Below are 13,388 nucleotides of genomic sequence, written 5' to 3' on the forward strand. Positions count from 1 at the left end.
TGCTGGCCACCCCCAACCCCTACCCTTCCTGGGAAACGGGGATGGGTAGGTGGCCGGGGAGAAGGGTACTAGCCTGGAGTGGGCTCTACCCAATCACAGAGCAGCCAGTTATGGGTAGGAAGTGGACAGGCAGGTTGTGAAGGTGACAACTCCTGTCTCCACCTTGTTTATCAGACCCTTCCTCTGCAAACCGCATTTTCCCTCTGCCTAGAGGTAAGCTGTGATTAAAAGGAAAATACAGTTTTGCTGGCTCCAACAAGGCTGCCACTTGACTGCTCCCCTTGGGCTTCTGGCCTGGCTATGGAGAGAAAGGGGCCCAGCTGACTCAGCTACCCCAGAGCCCCTTGCTGAACCATTTGTAGATATTAATCGGGGCTCACCCCCGTCACCAGAAGCAAAGAGGAAAAGTCCCCAACCTGGCACTCCACAGGATCAAGAACCCCATGCAGCCTCAACCCCAGGCCCAGAAAACGGCACTATCAGTAGTGAAACAAGAGTCCCTTCCTCTTTTATTAAGTCCAACTAGATAATGAGGAAGAGCAGAAGCTGTGGTTTGAGGCTGATGGGTCACAGGACCAATTAAGACAGCTTCTTGCAGAGAGTACAGTGAGTGCCAAGGTAACCATCTGGGTGATGGTTCCATCTTGGGGCTTTCCGTCCTCCAGTCAGCCTGGTCTCTTGCTGGGAAGGGCCCCCGGCTGTCCCTCCTCCATCCTGAAGGCTGAGAAGACAGGCAGGAAGAACGGGGAGCATCTCACAGACAGGTTCCCATCAGGTTCACGGGGCGCCCATTGTACCTTTTGGAAATGTCAGCTTCAATCTGAAAGACAGTGATACAGAGTGGGCAGGAAGCAGAGACAAAGGGACCTCATTCTGCAGCAACTGGGCAGGCTTGCCTTCCCTGTCTCACCAGCTTCTGCAGCTCCTTGGTCTTCTCCAGCAGCAGGTCCAGCTTGGGCTCCAGAGCCGCCTGCTCCCGAAGGGCTTCCTGCTGCTTCTGCAGCATCAGCTCTTTCTTCAAAGCCAGTAGCTGGGACTGCTTCAGCTTCTGCTGGAGGAGCTCAGTCACTCGGTCCACATACCTGGGCCGGGCACTCAGGTAAGTGTTTGGTGTCACTGGGCAACCTGGGTGTCCCCATCCAACTGCTGAGGCTCAGGAAACCAAGTCTCTAATTGACCTCTCAGCCTCCACATCCTTCAATCCTTTCTTGCAAGGAATACCACTCCCACTTCCCCATCCTACAGGGGAAGCAGATTCTGCCTACATACCTCAAACCACCCCATCTTGCCCCAAAGAGAACCGCCATCCCTAGTTGGGATGGTGCAGTTATGGGAGGCAGGGATGAGGTCTAAGAGGTCATGGAGACGAGGAAACAAGGAGTCAGGGCTGGGGCTTCCCTGGTGGCGCAGTGGTTAAGAATCTGCCTGCCAATGCAGGAGACACGGGTTCGAGCCCTGGTCTGGGAAGATCCCACATGCCGTGGAGCAACTAAGCCCGTGAGCCACAACTACTGAGCCTGCGCTCTAGAGCCCGTGAGCCACAACTACTGAAGCCCACGTGCCTAGAGCCCATGCTCTGGAACAAGAGAAGCCACTGCAATGAGAAGCCCCCGCTCGCCGCAACTAGAGAAAGCCCATGCGCAGCAATGAAGACCCAACACAGCCATAAATAGATAAATACATAAATAAATAAAATACATTTATAAAAAAAAAAAATAGGAGTCAGGGCTGCCCGAGATGGCAGGGCCCTGCAGCATGCCCTGAACAGCCCAACATCAAGGGGAAAGCCAGACCTTGGTGAGGCCAGGATCATAAACAGGTGCTGCATTCGAAGACTGGTGAGCTGGCCAATCAGATCCTGCAGTGCCGACACCATGGTGACCATCTTTGCTTTGGTCTGGCCCTGCAGGATGGCTGGAGCCAGCTGGAACTGGCTCACAGACAGGATGTCTGCCTCCTCACTCATCTCCACTGCTCTCTGGGACAAGAAGATCTCAAGCTGAGGACAGAAGAGGATTTGGTTCAAACCGAGAAAAGAACTCAGAAACTAGGCCCTCAGGCTGGTCAAAATGAAGAATAAGGTGAGGGTTAGATGCTGGTTGAGGAGCAGTTATTTCCTCTGAACATTTTTATTGCTAGAAACTCACCAACTATAACGTGGGAGTTTGGGGCAGCATCCACCATCACCCTTCAGTCCCTCATTGCTGTCTCAGGCCTTACCTGGCCCTGGACCCCTCTCCTTCCTCCCAGGCTATGCGGCACATAACTACGATGCAGAGATTCAAAGGGTTCTCTCTGCCCAGTGAAGGTATTTTCTCTCCATGGGAAGAATGAGATTCAGGGAATAGGAATCCATGTTTGAGAAGCCCTGGATTAAGAAAAGGCTAGGAGGAATCTGAGAACCAGCCGCATATCTTGTCACTTTTATTGGACCATGGAAACTTGAACTAGACTCGCGAGGACAAGGCCTTCCATGAGGCCCTCCTCAGCCAGCAGGCCACCGAGAAGTGGACAGACCCAGAGATTAACAAAGACAAGCCCCCTGCTTCCCAGTCCCAGAAAGAAGAGCCAAGAACACTGGCTCCTTACTCTAGGCTGCTGGATACTTTAGCCACAGTGATGATACTAAAACACAAATGAGAACATGTCGCACCAAACCTCCAACAGCTTCCCAGTTCCCTCAGAGTAAAAGCCAAATTTCCAACTCCCTTCAGCTCTCTGGGCTCTTCTACTTCCCCCAGCTCCCCTGCTCAGCCAAAGTGGCCTCCTTGTTCATCACACGTGCAGGACACCTCCCACCTCAAAGCTTCTGCATTGCTCCCCCTGCCTGGAAAGCTCTTCTGCCAGATATCAGCATGGCTCTCTCTGCACCCACTGCAGGTCTTGACTTACTGGTCACCTTGGCAACAAGGCCTTCTCTGACCACCAACATAAAACTGCAGGCCTTCCCAGTAACCCCATCTCCCTCCCCAGCTCTCTTTCTCCATGGCACTTACGTTAACACCTGACATACTACATATTTTACTTGTTTTTCTTGTTTCTTGTCTGCCTTCCCCACTAGGATATAAGATCCATGAGGTCAAAGACTTTGATTTGTTCGCTGCTCAGCTCCTCAAGACAGTGCCAGGGGCTTAGGAAGTACATGATAAACACAGCTGAATGAATGGGGGAGCCTCCTAATACGTGAGTCCCTGCTCCAGAACAAGGAAAGTGCTCAGCACCCTTACACAAAAAGGAAGGGTCAGGTAAGGTATCTGGAGCGATGCCGCCTATGCTGGTGCCAGGCCTCCCCCCGCATCACCCAGAGGACAAAGGTACCTCCATGAGCTCATCGATGAACTGATTCCGGGTCTCAGGGTATTCAAGAAGTGTCAGAGCATCTGGGCCCCTAGCAACACCTTTGGGAGCTGCCAGGAAGAGAGAAGTGATAAAGTTGCTGAGGACTGGAGAAGACTCTCAGTTTGAGAAGTCCTGGTGGGTTAATATGGACACAGACACTGCACTAAGGCCACTTCCTGTTCCAACCCAAGTGGGAAGGGTTACCCTTTCCCATTTGTCTCAGCCCTAATCAGGCACTAATGCCAACCCAAGTCTGTGAGGAGGACCACAGAGCTGAGTTCCAAAGAATGGAAAGTTCCTTCGCTCTAGTGGACGTGAAGTCTCATCCTGCACTGCCCTCTAGTGGCTCAGATCCCTACTCTCAGCTTGTGGGGAGCGGGGACCAGGTCAGGCCTCAGAGCCTATCAGCCCTCTCGGAACCTCCCCAGAGAACAGCTGACCCACATTCAGTATCCAGAAAGTTGAGAGTTTCTAGATTTAATTTTAAGAACTTCCCTCCATCCGCCTGAACTCACATCATCATGATTTTGAAAAAACAGGTAAACGTCTGAGAAGCCCAATCATGGTAGTGTACTTTTTCTTTGCTTCTAGAGACACGGGGGCAGGCTCTGCCAGGGCTGCAGGGAGGGGTGCACTCACCTTGGGTTCCGGCTTCCAGCACGGTGATCTGCAGAGCAGCAGCATCGTCTCCCCAGTCTATCTCACCACCCCCAGCTTCCTGGGTGGAGAGTAAAGAACCCCAGCAGTGTTGGGAGAACTTTCCCCAGCAAAGGGAGGGAGCCGGAATAAACCAAAGCCCTCAAAAGTTTAATGATGGGGGTTTCCCTGGTGGCGCAGTGGTTGGGAGTACGCCTGCCGATGCAGGGGACGCGGGTTCGTGCCCCGGTCCAGGAAGATCCCACATGCCGCGGAGCAGCTGGGCTCGTGAGCCATGGCCGCTGAGCCTGTGTGTCTGGAGCCTGTGCTCCGCAATGGGAGAGGCCACAACAGTGAGAGGCCCACGTACCGCAAAAAAAAAAAAAAAAAAGTTCAATGATGGGGCTTCCCTGGTGGCACAGTGGTTAAGAATCCACCTGCCAACGCAGGGGACACGGGTTTGAGCCCTGGTCCGGGAAGATCCCACGTGTTGCGGAGGAACTAAGGCCATGCGCCACAACTACTGAAGCCCACACGCCTAGAGCCCGTGCTCTGCAACGAGAAGCCACCACAATGAGAAGCCCACGCATCGCAACGAAGAGTAGCCCCCGCTCACCGCCAACTAGAGAAAGCCCACGTGCAGCAACAAAGACCCAACACAGCCAAAAGTAAATAAATTAAAAAAAAAAAATTCCTCTAAAAAAAAAAAAATTCAATGACAGCACATTGCAGCCCTGATGGAGGTGGCAAAGATGGCACTATGGGCCCATGCATGTAGGTACCACCTGCCTATATCCCCACACCTGCCCCGAACACCATAAGAAAGAGGTCAAAACTCTGATATGTCACTTTGGAAACTCTGCCCCACACTGGACTACACCTGGTCCAAGAACTATGAACTTCATGTGATGTCTTTAAAGACAGAGACAACACTTTTCTTATCACCAAAGCAGCAATCACAGAAAGTCCTCAGAGAGATGGACCGAGAGGGCATCCTAACCTTTGAGTCCGATTCCAGGGAGATGCCCCAGTCAATTCCAGCAGCCTGGGCAGAGATGCCAGAGTCAGCTCCTTCAGACGCCACTTCCACCCCAAAGTCGCCCCAGTCAATCTGGAAGGGGGAAAAAAGTGTTAGCTCGCAGAAGATGGGTGAATAAAGGGGCCTGCCTTCCCCTAGGCCTCAGCTGCTTCAGTAGGGAGTGCACTGTTTAAGCATAATGGCCTCCAAGTTCCCAAAGGAGAGCCCATCTTCAGAGAGCTCAGGGGAAGGGGTCCCAGTTCAAAGTCGACCAGCTTGCTGGGACTCTTCCGAGCTCATCTGTTCTCTGGCCTCAAGAAAGCCAGAAAAATAAAGGGGTAGGCCCTTCCGGGCCCTTCCACCTAGTCTCTCTCACAGGAATTACCCCTTTCTTCCCTCTGGACTCTGAACTCAAGTGGGGTGTGGATGGCGTATGAGGGGAGGAAGCGGCTCTTACTAGGCCTGTCTTACCGCGTCTTCTTCCACCTGCTCAGGGGGCTCCTCGAGGTGCGGCCGCTCCACCACCGAGGGCTCCGTGCCCGTCCTCCACTCATACACGGTGGAGTTCCCCCGCGTCTGCACAAACCGTAGCATTGGCAGCACCTGCTCTGTGGGGCTGCAACGGAGCAGGCAGCTGACCCTCCTGCTGCCCACTCATGTGGCCAGCATAGGCCCCGACTCTCAAATATCATGTGGGGAAAATACAAGTGGAGAGAGCATAGCTGGGGAAGTAGCTAAACTGTCCCCCCCGCTGGGGAGAAACAGGCCCTCAGTACCTTTCACACACAAACCCCACACAGGCCTGGTACAGGTCGATGGCTTCCCCCAGGGACTGGGCCGCCGCCCCAATCTCAGCCAACTGACTCGGCAGGTCCTTCACCAGGGCCAGCAGTTCTCTTTGGACGTTGTCCCCCTAGAGAGGATCCACGAGGTGGGCTCAGACAGAAGTGGTGGGAAGCAGAGTACAACAGATTAAAGAATACGCCTGAACATTAGAGATAGGCAAGAAAATGGCCTGAGAAGGGCCCAACCAGGCTGAGAGGGAAGCCCTTCCCAGAAGCAAAGGCGTTGGGCCCAGGAAGACAGAGGCCCCAGGTGTCCGTCCTCCTGCCACGGCAAGAACCCGCCGCTCACCGTGATGCCCGCTCACCGTGATGCCCGCTCACCGTGATGCCATACTGCTTGCACGAGTGGTAGAACTGCTCCCGCATCTCGGCAGCCCCCGCCTGGCCCTCCTCCTCCTTGCGGCTGTATTCTTGCTGCAGCTGCTGGCACTTGGCGATCTGCTTCTTCAGGGAAGGGATCTCGTAGGTGACGTTCCGAACCAGGAGGCTGGAGAGTTCCACTGAGAAAGAAGGGCCCAGGAAGTTCACCCCAGATCTGCACACCATAAGGCAGGCATGCCCCAAGGACACGCACAAACATACCCCAGTCGGGTGGCGAAGAGCACGGGGTTGGACTCCCAGCTCTTCCCCTTCCTGGCTGTGGAACCTAAGACAGTCATTTAACCTCTCTAATCCAATCCTCAGCTATAAAACAGGAGCAATAATAGTTATCGTGAAGATCAAGAGAGAGAACCCACATAAAACACAAGTACAATCCCTTGCATTTAGTAGGTGTTCTGTCAATATTAGCTATTACAATTATTTATACTATTAGAAAACACAACCCGAACTACAGTCAGCCCTTTAGTTACTCCCTCAGGCCCCTGATACAGCTCCCAGGACAACCCGTGCCTCTTGTGCTCAGTGGACGAGTCAGTCACCAGGAGGTGACTGGTGAAGACCTGCACACACCTGCTTGGTGGTCGTCCTCCTCCCAACACGCTTCGTGGAATTTATTTTCCCACCTCACAAACATCTACACCCCAGCCTCTTCCCCCACGTGAACTGTGCCTCCTAGAAGCCCACTGTCTCAGAACTTGGGGAGTCGGCCTCCCCATGGACACTGGGACTCCTGGGCTGGGCCACCTTACCTAGGTAGGTGTTGTCCTTCTCATATAGGGCTACAATCTCCTGCCAATCCTAAGAAAAGAAACAGGAAGTGGGCCTGAACAGCACTCAGCAGCCGCTGAGTGCATCCCAGCTCAGTCCCCCAGCCGGGGAGGCTCTCCCAGTCTCTGCCTCTCCTCGTCCTCCTCCATAATGCTGGCTGGACCACCCACTTTATTTTAAGAGTGTGGTGCCGACAAGCGATCCCCAAAGCAAATGTAAAGCCAGGGGTAGGATCTACTTTTGGCATAAACTGTGGGGACGGAGAGAAAGTGGAGGAGATATTCTATGTAGGCGTCTCCACTGGATCCTCAGCGAGACCAGACAGGCTCTGACCCCCTGGACTGGAGGTCTCCAGCTGCGTGTTACCACCGTCGCCCACACTTGCCTTCATTCGCTGTGAAGAATACCGGCCAAAAATATTTTTTGTGGAGGCTTCAGTGCCTTTGAGAAGCTCCACAATTCTTAGGCAGTGGAAGTAGTGAATGTCTGGAAAGCAAGAAAGAACAAAGACTTTGAGAATTACAGTGTCTTCCCCACCCACTGTGGCCACTACGCATGGCTGACTCACGTATATGCTAGTAACTTTAGCAGGCATAGCTCTCCCCTTCATCATTGTGTGTTGAACGAAACAAGCATCTATACCCCAAATAAAAACCTCTCTTTCTTTAGGGGTCAGCCCTATGGCTAAAGGAAAGGGAGCAGCTCAGCTGATATGTACCACCCCAGGAAAGGGGTGGGGTCCAGTAATGTAGCCCCAAAGCACTCACAGGATCCAGAGAGCAGCTGGGCGATCTCTTGGCTCTCTGGCATGTCCTGGATGGCGGCATTGATCTTCTCTCGGATGGTCAACACCAGACTCTGCCATTTCAGGTTGCAGTGCCTTCTGTCCACCAGCCAGTCTACAGGAGAAGCACCCAAATCACAGCATTTCCATTCCCATGGCCAAAATTCCATCACTGATTCAAGTGAAATATGCTAAGGCATTGGCTAAAAGTTGTATTCATATTGGTTAAGGTGTGGGGGTCACGGGAAGATGGGAATGAAGACAGGCCCGAAGGGATGCTTGGGGCTAAACAGACTCTGGCAACCTGACTTCATCCACAGTGTGACTTTTATAGAGCAATTGCCTCAACACAGGGATAAAGTAAAACTTCAAATTGGTCCTGACATCAAAGTGCCAATATGGACCATATTCTCCATGATATTCTTGCTTCCACGGATAACTATATCTTTCTTACTGACAGCAGACGCTATTCAACTTCCACTTCCTCAGGGCTGGGATTAACCATGACAATGGAAAATACAAGATGGTTATGCCAAATACCAGATGAATGAATAACTGCAAAGCCCCTACTACCTACAGCGCCCTAAGGACTAGATAACACTGGTCTCTTCTTACCCGTGAAGTACCATCCTGCACACATGAATACCCGTGTGACTGACCTCCTGGATTCTAGGCCCAGATCTGTGTTTTTAGTAGAGGGTATAGGTGGATAAGAGCCATGTACATTTCCTCAGTAGGAGAGAGCTAAGAGCTAGACTTTGTGGTCAGATGGTCCTGGCTTCTAATTACTAACTTTCTTGGGCAAGTCTCTCAAACTCTCTGTGCCTCAGTTTCCCTACATGTAAAATGGGGATGATAAAGATACTGAGTACAAGGGGGAATGAAGGTAAAACACTGAGTGCTGTGTCTGACACATGGCAAGGGCTCAATGAATTGTAGTGATCTTCATTTTCATAATGTCAGGCACATAAAACAGCACCTTGTATAGAATAAACCCTCAATAAATGGCTGTTGTTTTATTGGTCCTTTTCATGACATCGAGTGTACGTGTGCTGGGCTTCCCTGGTGGTACAGTGGTTGAGAGTCCGCCTGCCGATGCAGGGGACACGGGTTCGTGCCCCGGTCCGGGAAGATACCACATGCCGCGGAGCAGCTAGGCCCGTGAGCCATGGCCACTGGGCCTGCGCGTCCGGAGCCTGTGCTCTGCAACGGGAGAGGCCACAACAGTGAGAGGCCCACGTACCGAAAAAACAACAACAAAAAAAGAGTTTACGTGTGCTGAAGAGCTGGGACAAATCTGCAACAAAACTAAAGAAGCCTCCACTAAGTGGCCACCTTGCCCTTGTTAATAAATCTGCCAGCTGGTCAAACACTGAGGGCCCACACTAGTTATCAGTTATATTCCCTCCACTGTATTCCTCTAAAATCTTCAGAAAGAAAAAGTCTGTAGATGTCACAGAAGTAGAAGCAAAGGGATGAGGCAAACAGATGTCATCTTAATGACAAACCAGCATCAAAACAATTAATCCAGGGCTTCCCTGGTGGCGCAGTGGTTAAGAATCCGCCTGCCAATGCAGGGGACACGGGTTCAAGCCCTGGTCCGGGAAGATCCCACATGCCGCGGAGCAACTAAGCCCGTGCGCCACAACTATTGAGCCTGCACTCTAGGGCCCGCGAGTCATAACTACTGAGCCCACGTGCCACAACTACTGAAGCCCGCGCGCCTAGAGCCCGTGCTCCGCAACAAGAGAATCCACCGCAATGAGAAGCCTGTGCACCATTAACGAGTGGCCCCCACTGGCCGCAACTAGAGAAAGCCCACGCGCAGCAACGAAGACCCAATGCAGCCAAAAATAAACAAATACATATATATATATATATTTATATATAAAGAAAACAAACCCAGGAGCTGTGCGTGGCCCTGGAGGGGTCAGAATGAAGAGGTCCTTCCCTGGCTCTGAACTGGGGAGGAGGTATATAGATCAGATACAGATGGCAGGGAGATGACCTGGCCACTAAAAGGTTTTTTCTTTCCAACTGGATCTATGTTCCTCTTCCTCCTAAAATCAAGGGGAGATGGAACCTTTTTTTTTTTTTTTTAAAAAAAGGGGGTTTTCCGGCATATACAAAAAAGCATAGATACTGGAACCTGACAGACTTAGGTTCTAACTTCAGATCTGCCATTCAGTAGCTGACCATCTTTAAGGTAAGACCTCACCTCACCCTCTCTGTGCCTGAAAGATATCATTGACAACACATGTTATAAATGTTAAAGTAGAAAACACAGGTCAATTACAGACTCTATATCTGTTTCCTTCCCGCTCCTCTTAGCGGGGCAATCCGGCCACAGATGGGGGCACAGAACAGGGCGAGTGGTCAACGCCTCAACAGGGGCCTTGGGATGTCGGGGCTCCAGCTGTTGGTGACAGGGGGCAAAGGGGCCAGGCCTCCCCCTGACAGCTGGCTGAGCGGGGGTGCCCCCTCCTACCGAGCAGTTTGCTGGTCTGGATGTCGATGGGCACGTGCTGATGGTCCTGTCGGGAAACACGGCGGGGAAGGGGGCGTGAGTCCTGGGAGCGAACAAGCCACTCGCGCGCTCATTTCACCGACCCTACCGCCACCCTGCGGGGCCAGCACGACTGGCCGGGGAGGGCCGCGCCCCGGAGGTAGCCCGGGAAGCAGGTCAGGGACGGGCGGGCTGAACTCAGTTCAGGGGTCCCAACCCAGCCCCCCACCTCCCCAGCTACTGTTCCCCCACCTGCATCTTTCCACCACTTCCGCTTCCGGCCGCCGACCCGGGCCCGCCCCGCCTACCACTAATCCAGTGGTGGTGGGGCTGAGCCTCAGTTTAGGTCTCCTCCGGCCACGTCACCGCCTTCCTCAGAGCCAATCGGGGCGCGCGCTCCACCCGGGCTTCAAGCCCCACCCACCCCGGGGCTCCGAGTGGCTGAGCCCGGGAAGGGCGGGAGAAGAGGAGACAGCCAATGGGAGGCGTGAGGCGGGCTCACGGCCGCGGAGGGGCGGGGGCTCCCGGAAAGGGCTGCAGTGGCGACGCGATTGCGGCAGGCGCCGCCCAAGAGCCGATCCCGGCCGCTTCCGGCCAGGCAGGAGTAGAGCCTTCTGCTCAAGGATTAACGCGTCTGCGGACAAGGTCCTAGCGCCCCCCTGAGGAACCTGGAGGTCGTTAGAAATGCCTTCCCTCTCCTTGCCTTGCTTTACCGTCGATCGATCGATCGTAGTTTGGTCTCTTGTGGCACTTGTCACACATTGCCTTCTCAGTATGTAATAGGCAAGTGTTGAACACCTGCTATGTGTTGTGTGATTAGGGCAGGGATCGGGAGGGAGGAGGGTCAAGGGAGGCGTCCCAAAGATAACACCTAAACTGAGTGTTAAAAGAAGGGCGGCAGAAAGAGGTGATGTGGGACGGGTGTTCTGGGTGGAGGAGACTGTACAAAGTTTTGCAGGCCACAAACCGCAAGGGGGTGCAGGGAAAAACCGGCAGGTAGGCCTAGCAAAATAATTGGTGGGGTCCTGTGCAAAATTAAAATGCCCTTGTTAAAAAATATGAACTGCAGAGGTCTCACACGCATGAAGCCAGGCCTGCAGGCAGGCCAGCCTCTGTGCCGTGAAAGGTTTGAGGCACAAGAGACTGTAGAGGCGGAAGGGTAGTATTGTATCATATCATCTCACGAAGGAACTTGGACTTCACGCCTGCAGAGAGAGGGGAACCATTGGAGGGTTTTAAGGGTTTGAGCCTTGAGACAGGGAGGGACCTGTACAGATTGACTGCAAAGAAGATGGATTCATGGGAGATAAGACTGTCAGGAGGTTATCATGCAGGAGTTAGAGCCTGACCTGGGACAGAGGCATGAGGAGGAAGAGAAGGACTGGATTTCCGAGATGTTTTGGAGGAAAATGGACAGGACTTGGCAATCGATTGGCTGTGTGGTTTGGGGACAGCAGGATGACACCTAGGTGGTTGGATGCGAGTGCCTCCACCTAAGACAGGGTTGCAGGATGCTGAGCCGGGGTTGAGGAGGAGGGCATATCAGCTTTGAATTTGTGGGGTTGGTGGCCCTGGGAGACCCCCAGGTGGCAAGTATGCAGGAGGCACTTGGGTCTGTAGCTCTGGAGTTCAGGGGACTGGGGACGCAGCTTTGGAGAGCCGTAGGCTGACTGATCTGTGGTTCAGGTGGTGGCTGAAGCTGAGGGAGGGCATTAGATTGGGCAAGAAGTGGGGAGCGTGAGGAGAGAGGAGAGAGGCGGGGCTGGGGATCTCACAGGGCTGGGTGTGCCACTTTGCATCCCTCCCCTTCCAGGTTGTTAGCTCCTCAAGGGGGCTCTGCCTGGGTCTTTCTAAATGACCCCCCCACTCCCCCCACCACTCTGCCCCGTCTCATCACTTGGGGCTTAGTAAATTTTTTATTGAACTGTGTGATGTGATAGGGCAGTGAGAAGGCCTAGATTCCTGCCCACTGAGATCTTGGACCATTTCCATAAGCTCTCTGCCAGCCATGGTTTCCTCAACATGGAGATAACACCTATCCTGACCACCTCAGAGTATTTCTATTTACAAGCCTAAACAAATAAGCATACTAATGTACGTAACTCTTTATAGCTTACAACATGCTTTCATAGATTTTTCTCATTATTTGCAAACTGTGTGGGTGTATGTGTGTATAAAACATTAATCATTAGTTTTATAGAATGGGTTGAAAGACTTCCGTAAAAATGGTTCATAGGGCAGAACTAAGGGCCTCTTCAGGGCTCTCTCGTGGGAATTTGGCTCCCATCTTAGAGTCCTGACTCAGGCTATAGGAATTGCCGGGGCTCCTCCATGATTAAACAAATACTTACTGGGCTCCAACTCTGTGTTCCTGGCTCCCTGGGACATCCCAAGAAGCATGGCCCTGCCCTACCCTCAAGGTGCATCTCTCCTCCTTGAACCAACAGGCAGGGCAGGACAGGAGGAGTCTAGAAGGCCCAGCGCTGGTGGGTTGGTGGAGGCAGAGACCACCAGCACTTCACCTCCCCCCACCCCCGCAGCACCCCGGGTGGCTCATGTGGAACAGAAGGATGTTTGAGAACAGCTCTGCCTGGCTCCTGGCCTCAGGGTGGTGGCCCCGGAGAGCGTAGGAGTGTGGATTTTGCACAGTATCTGCACAGTCTGTCCTTTTCTGAGGCCATAGAGAACCTCAGGGCCGATGGGCAGATAAGCACACAAGTGGTCTGGCATCCAGGGCATCGAGGTCTTCAGGACTCCCATCATCTGGAAAGTGGCAGGGAGAGGCTGTGAAAGGCTTCTGGCTGTGAATCTCTCAATTCTCTGCTGATCTAGCAGGTGGGGGAGGGGCAGCACATAGGAAGGTGAGGAAGGATTAGAGCAGGCCTGTGGCGGCTTTGGACAGGAAAGCACAGAGCCCCAGGGTGGTGTGTATGCAGACTGCCTTGTCATCCTTTGTTGTTGTTGTTTGTTTGCTTATTAAGCGATAGTCATTGTGCCCTGTGCCGGTGTAGATCTAAATGTTTTACAAACCTTATCTAATTTGATCCTTCCAAACAAACCTTATAATGTGGGTACTGTTATTAGGCAGATTTTAAAGGCAAGGGAGCCAAA

At 52.9% G+C, this 13,388-nt stretch overlaps 1 protein-coding gene across 2 annotated transcripts; it reads right to left on the reverse strand.

Annotated features, from left to right (window-relative positions):
* Nucleotides 1-286: 286 nt before the first annotated feature.
* CDK5RAP3 (CDK5 regulatory subunit associated protein 3) lies at nt 287-10,628 on the reverse strand. Of its 2 annotated transcripts, none has more exons than XM_079904346.1 (14): nt 10,530-10,628; nt 10,260-10,305; nt 7,755-7,886; nt 7,373-7,473; nt 6,969-7,017; nt 6,160-6,338; nt 5,770-5,906; nt 5,465-5,609; nt 4,976-5,086; nt 3,979-4,039; nt 3,319-3,407; nt 1,794-1,999; nt 911-1,082; nt 287-820 (listed from the first exon to the last, which is right to left on the reverse strand). In XM_079904346.1, the coding sequence occupies exons 1-14, from the start codon at nt 10,533-10,535 to the stop codon at nt 755-757; spliced, it is 1,500 nt and encodes a 499-aa protein (XP_079760472.1). In that variant the 5' UTR covers nt 10,536-10,628; the 3' UTR covers nt 287-754. The 2 variants fall into 2 exon arrangements, with proteins under 2 accessions (XP_079760472.1, XP_079760471.1); XM_079904345.1 differs by having other exon boundaries at nt 3,979-4,057.
* Between the last annotated feature and the right edge of the window lie 2,760 nt (nt 10,629-13,388).

The sequence above is a fragment of the Stenella coeruleoalba genome (assembly GCF_951394435.1).
Source record: "Stenella coeruleoalba genome assembly, chromosome: 19".
NCBI classification, from domain to species: domain Eukaryota; kingdom Metazoa; phylum Chordata; class Mammalia; order Artiodactyla; family Delphinidae; genus Stenella; species Stenella coeruleoalba.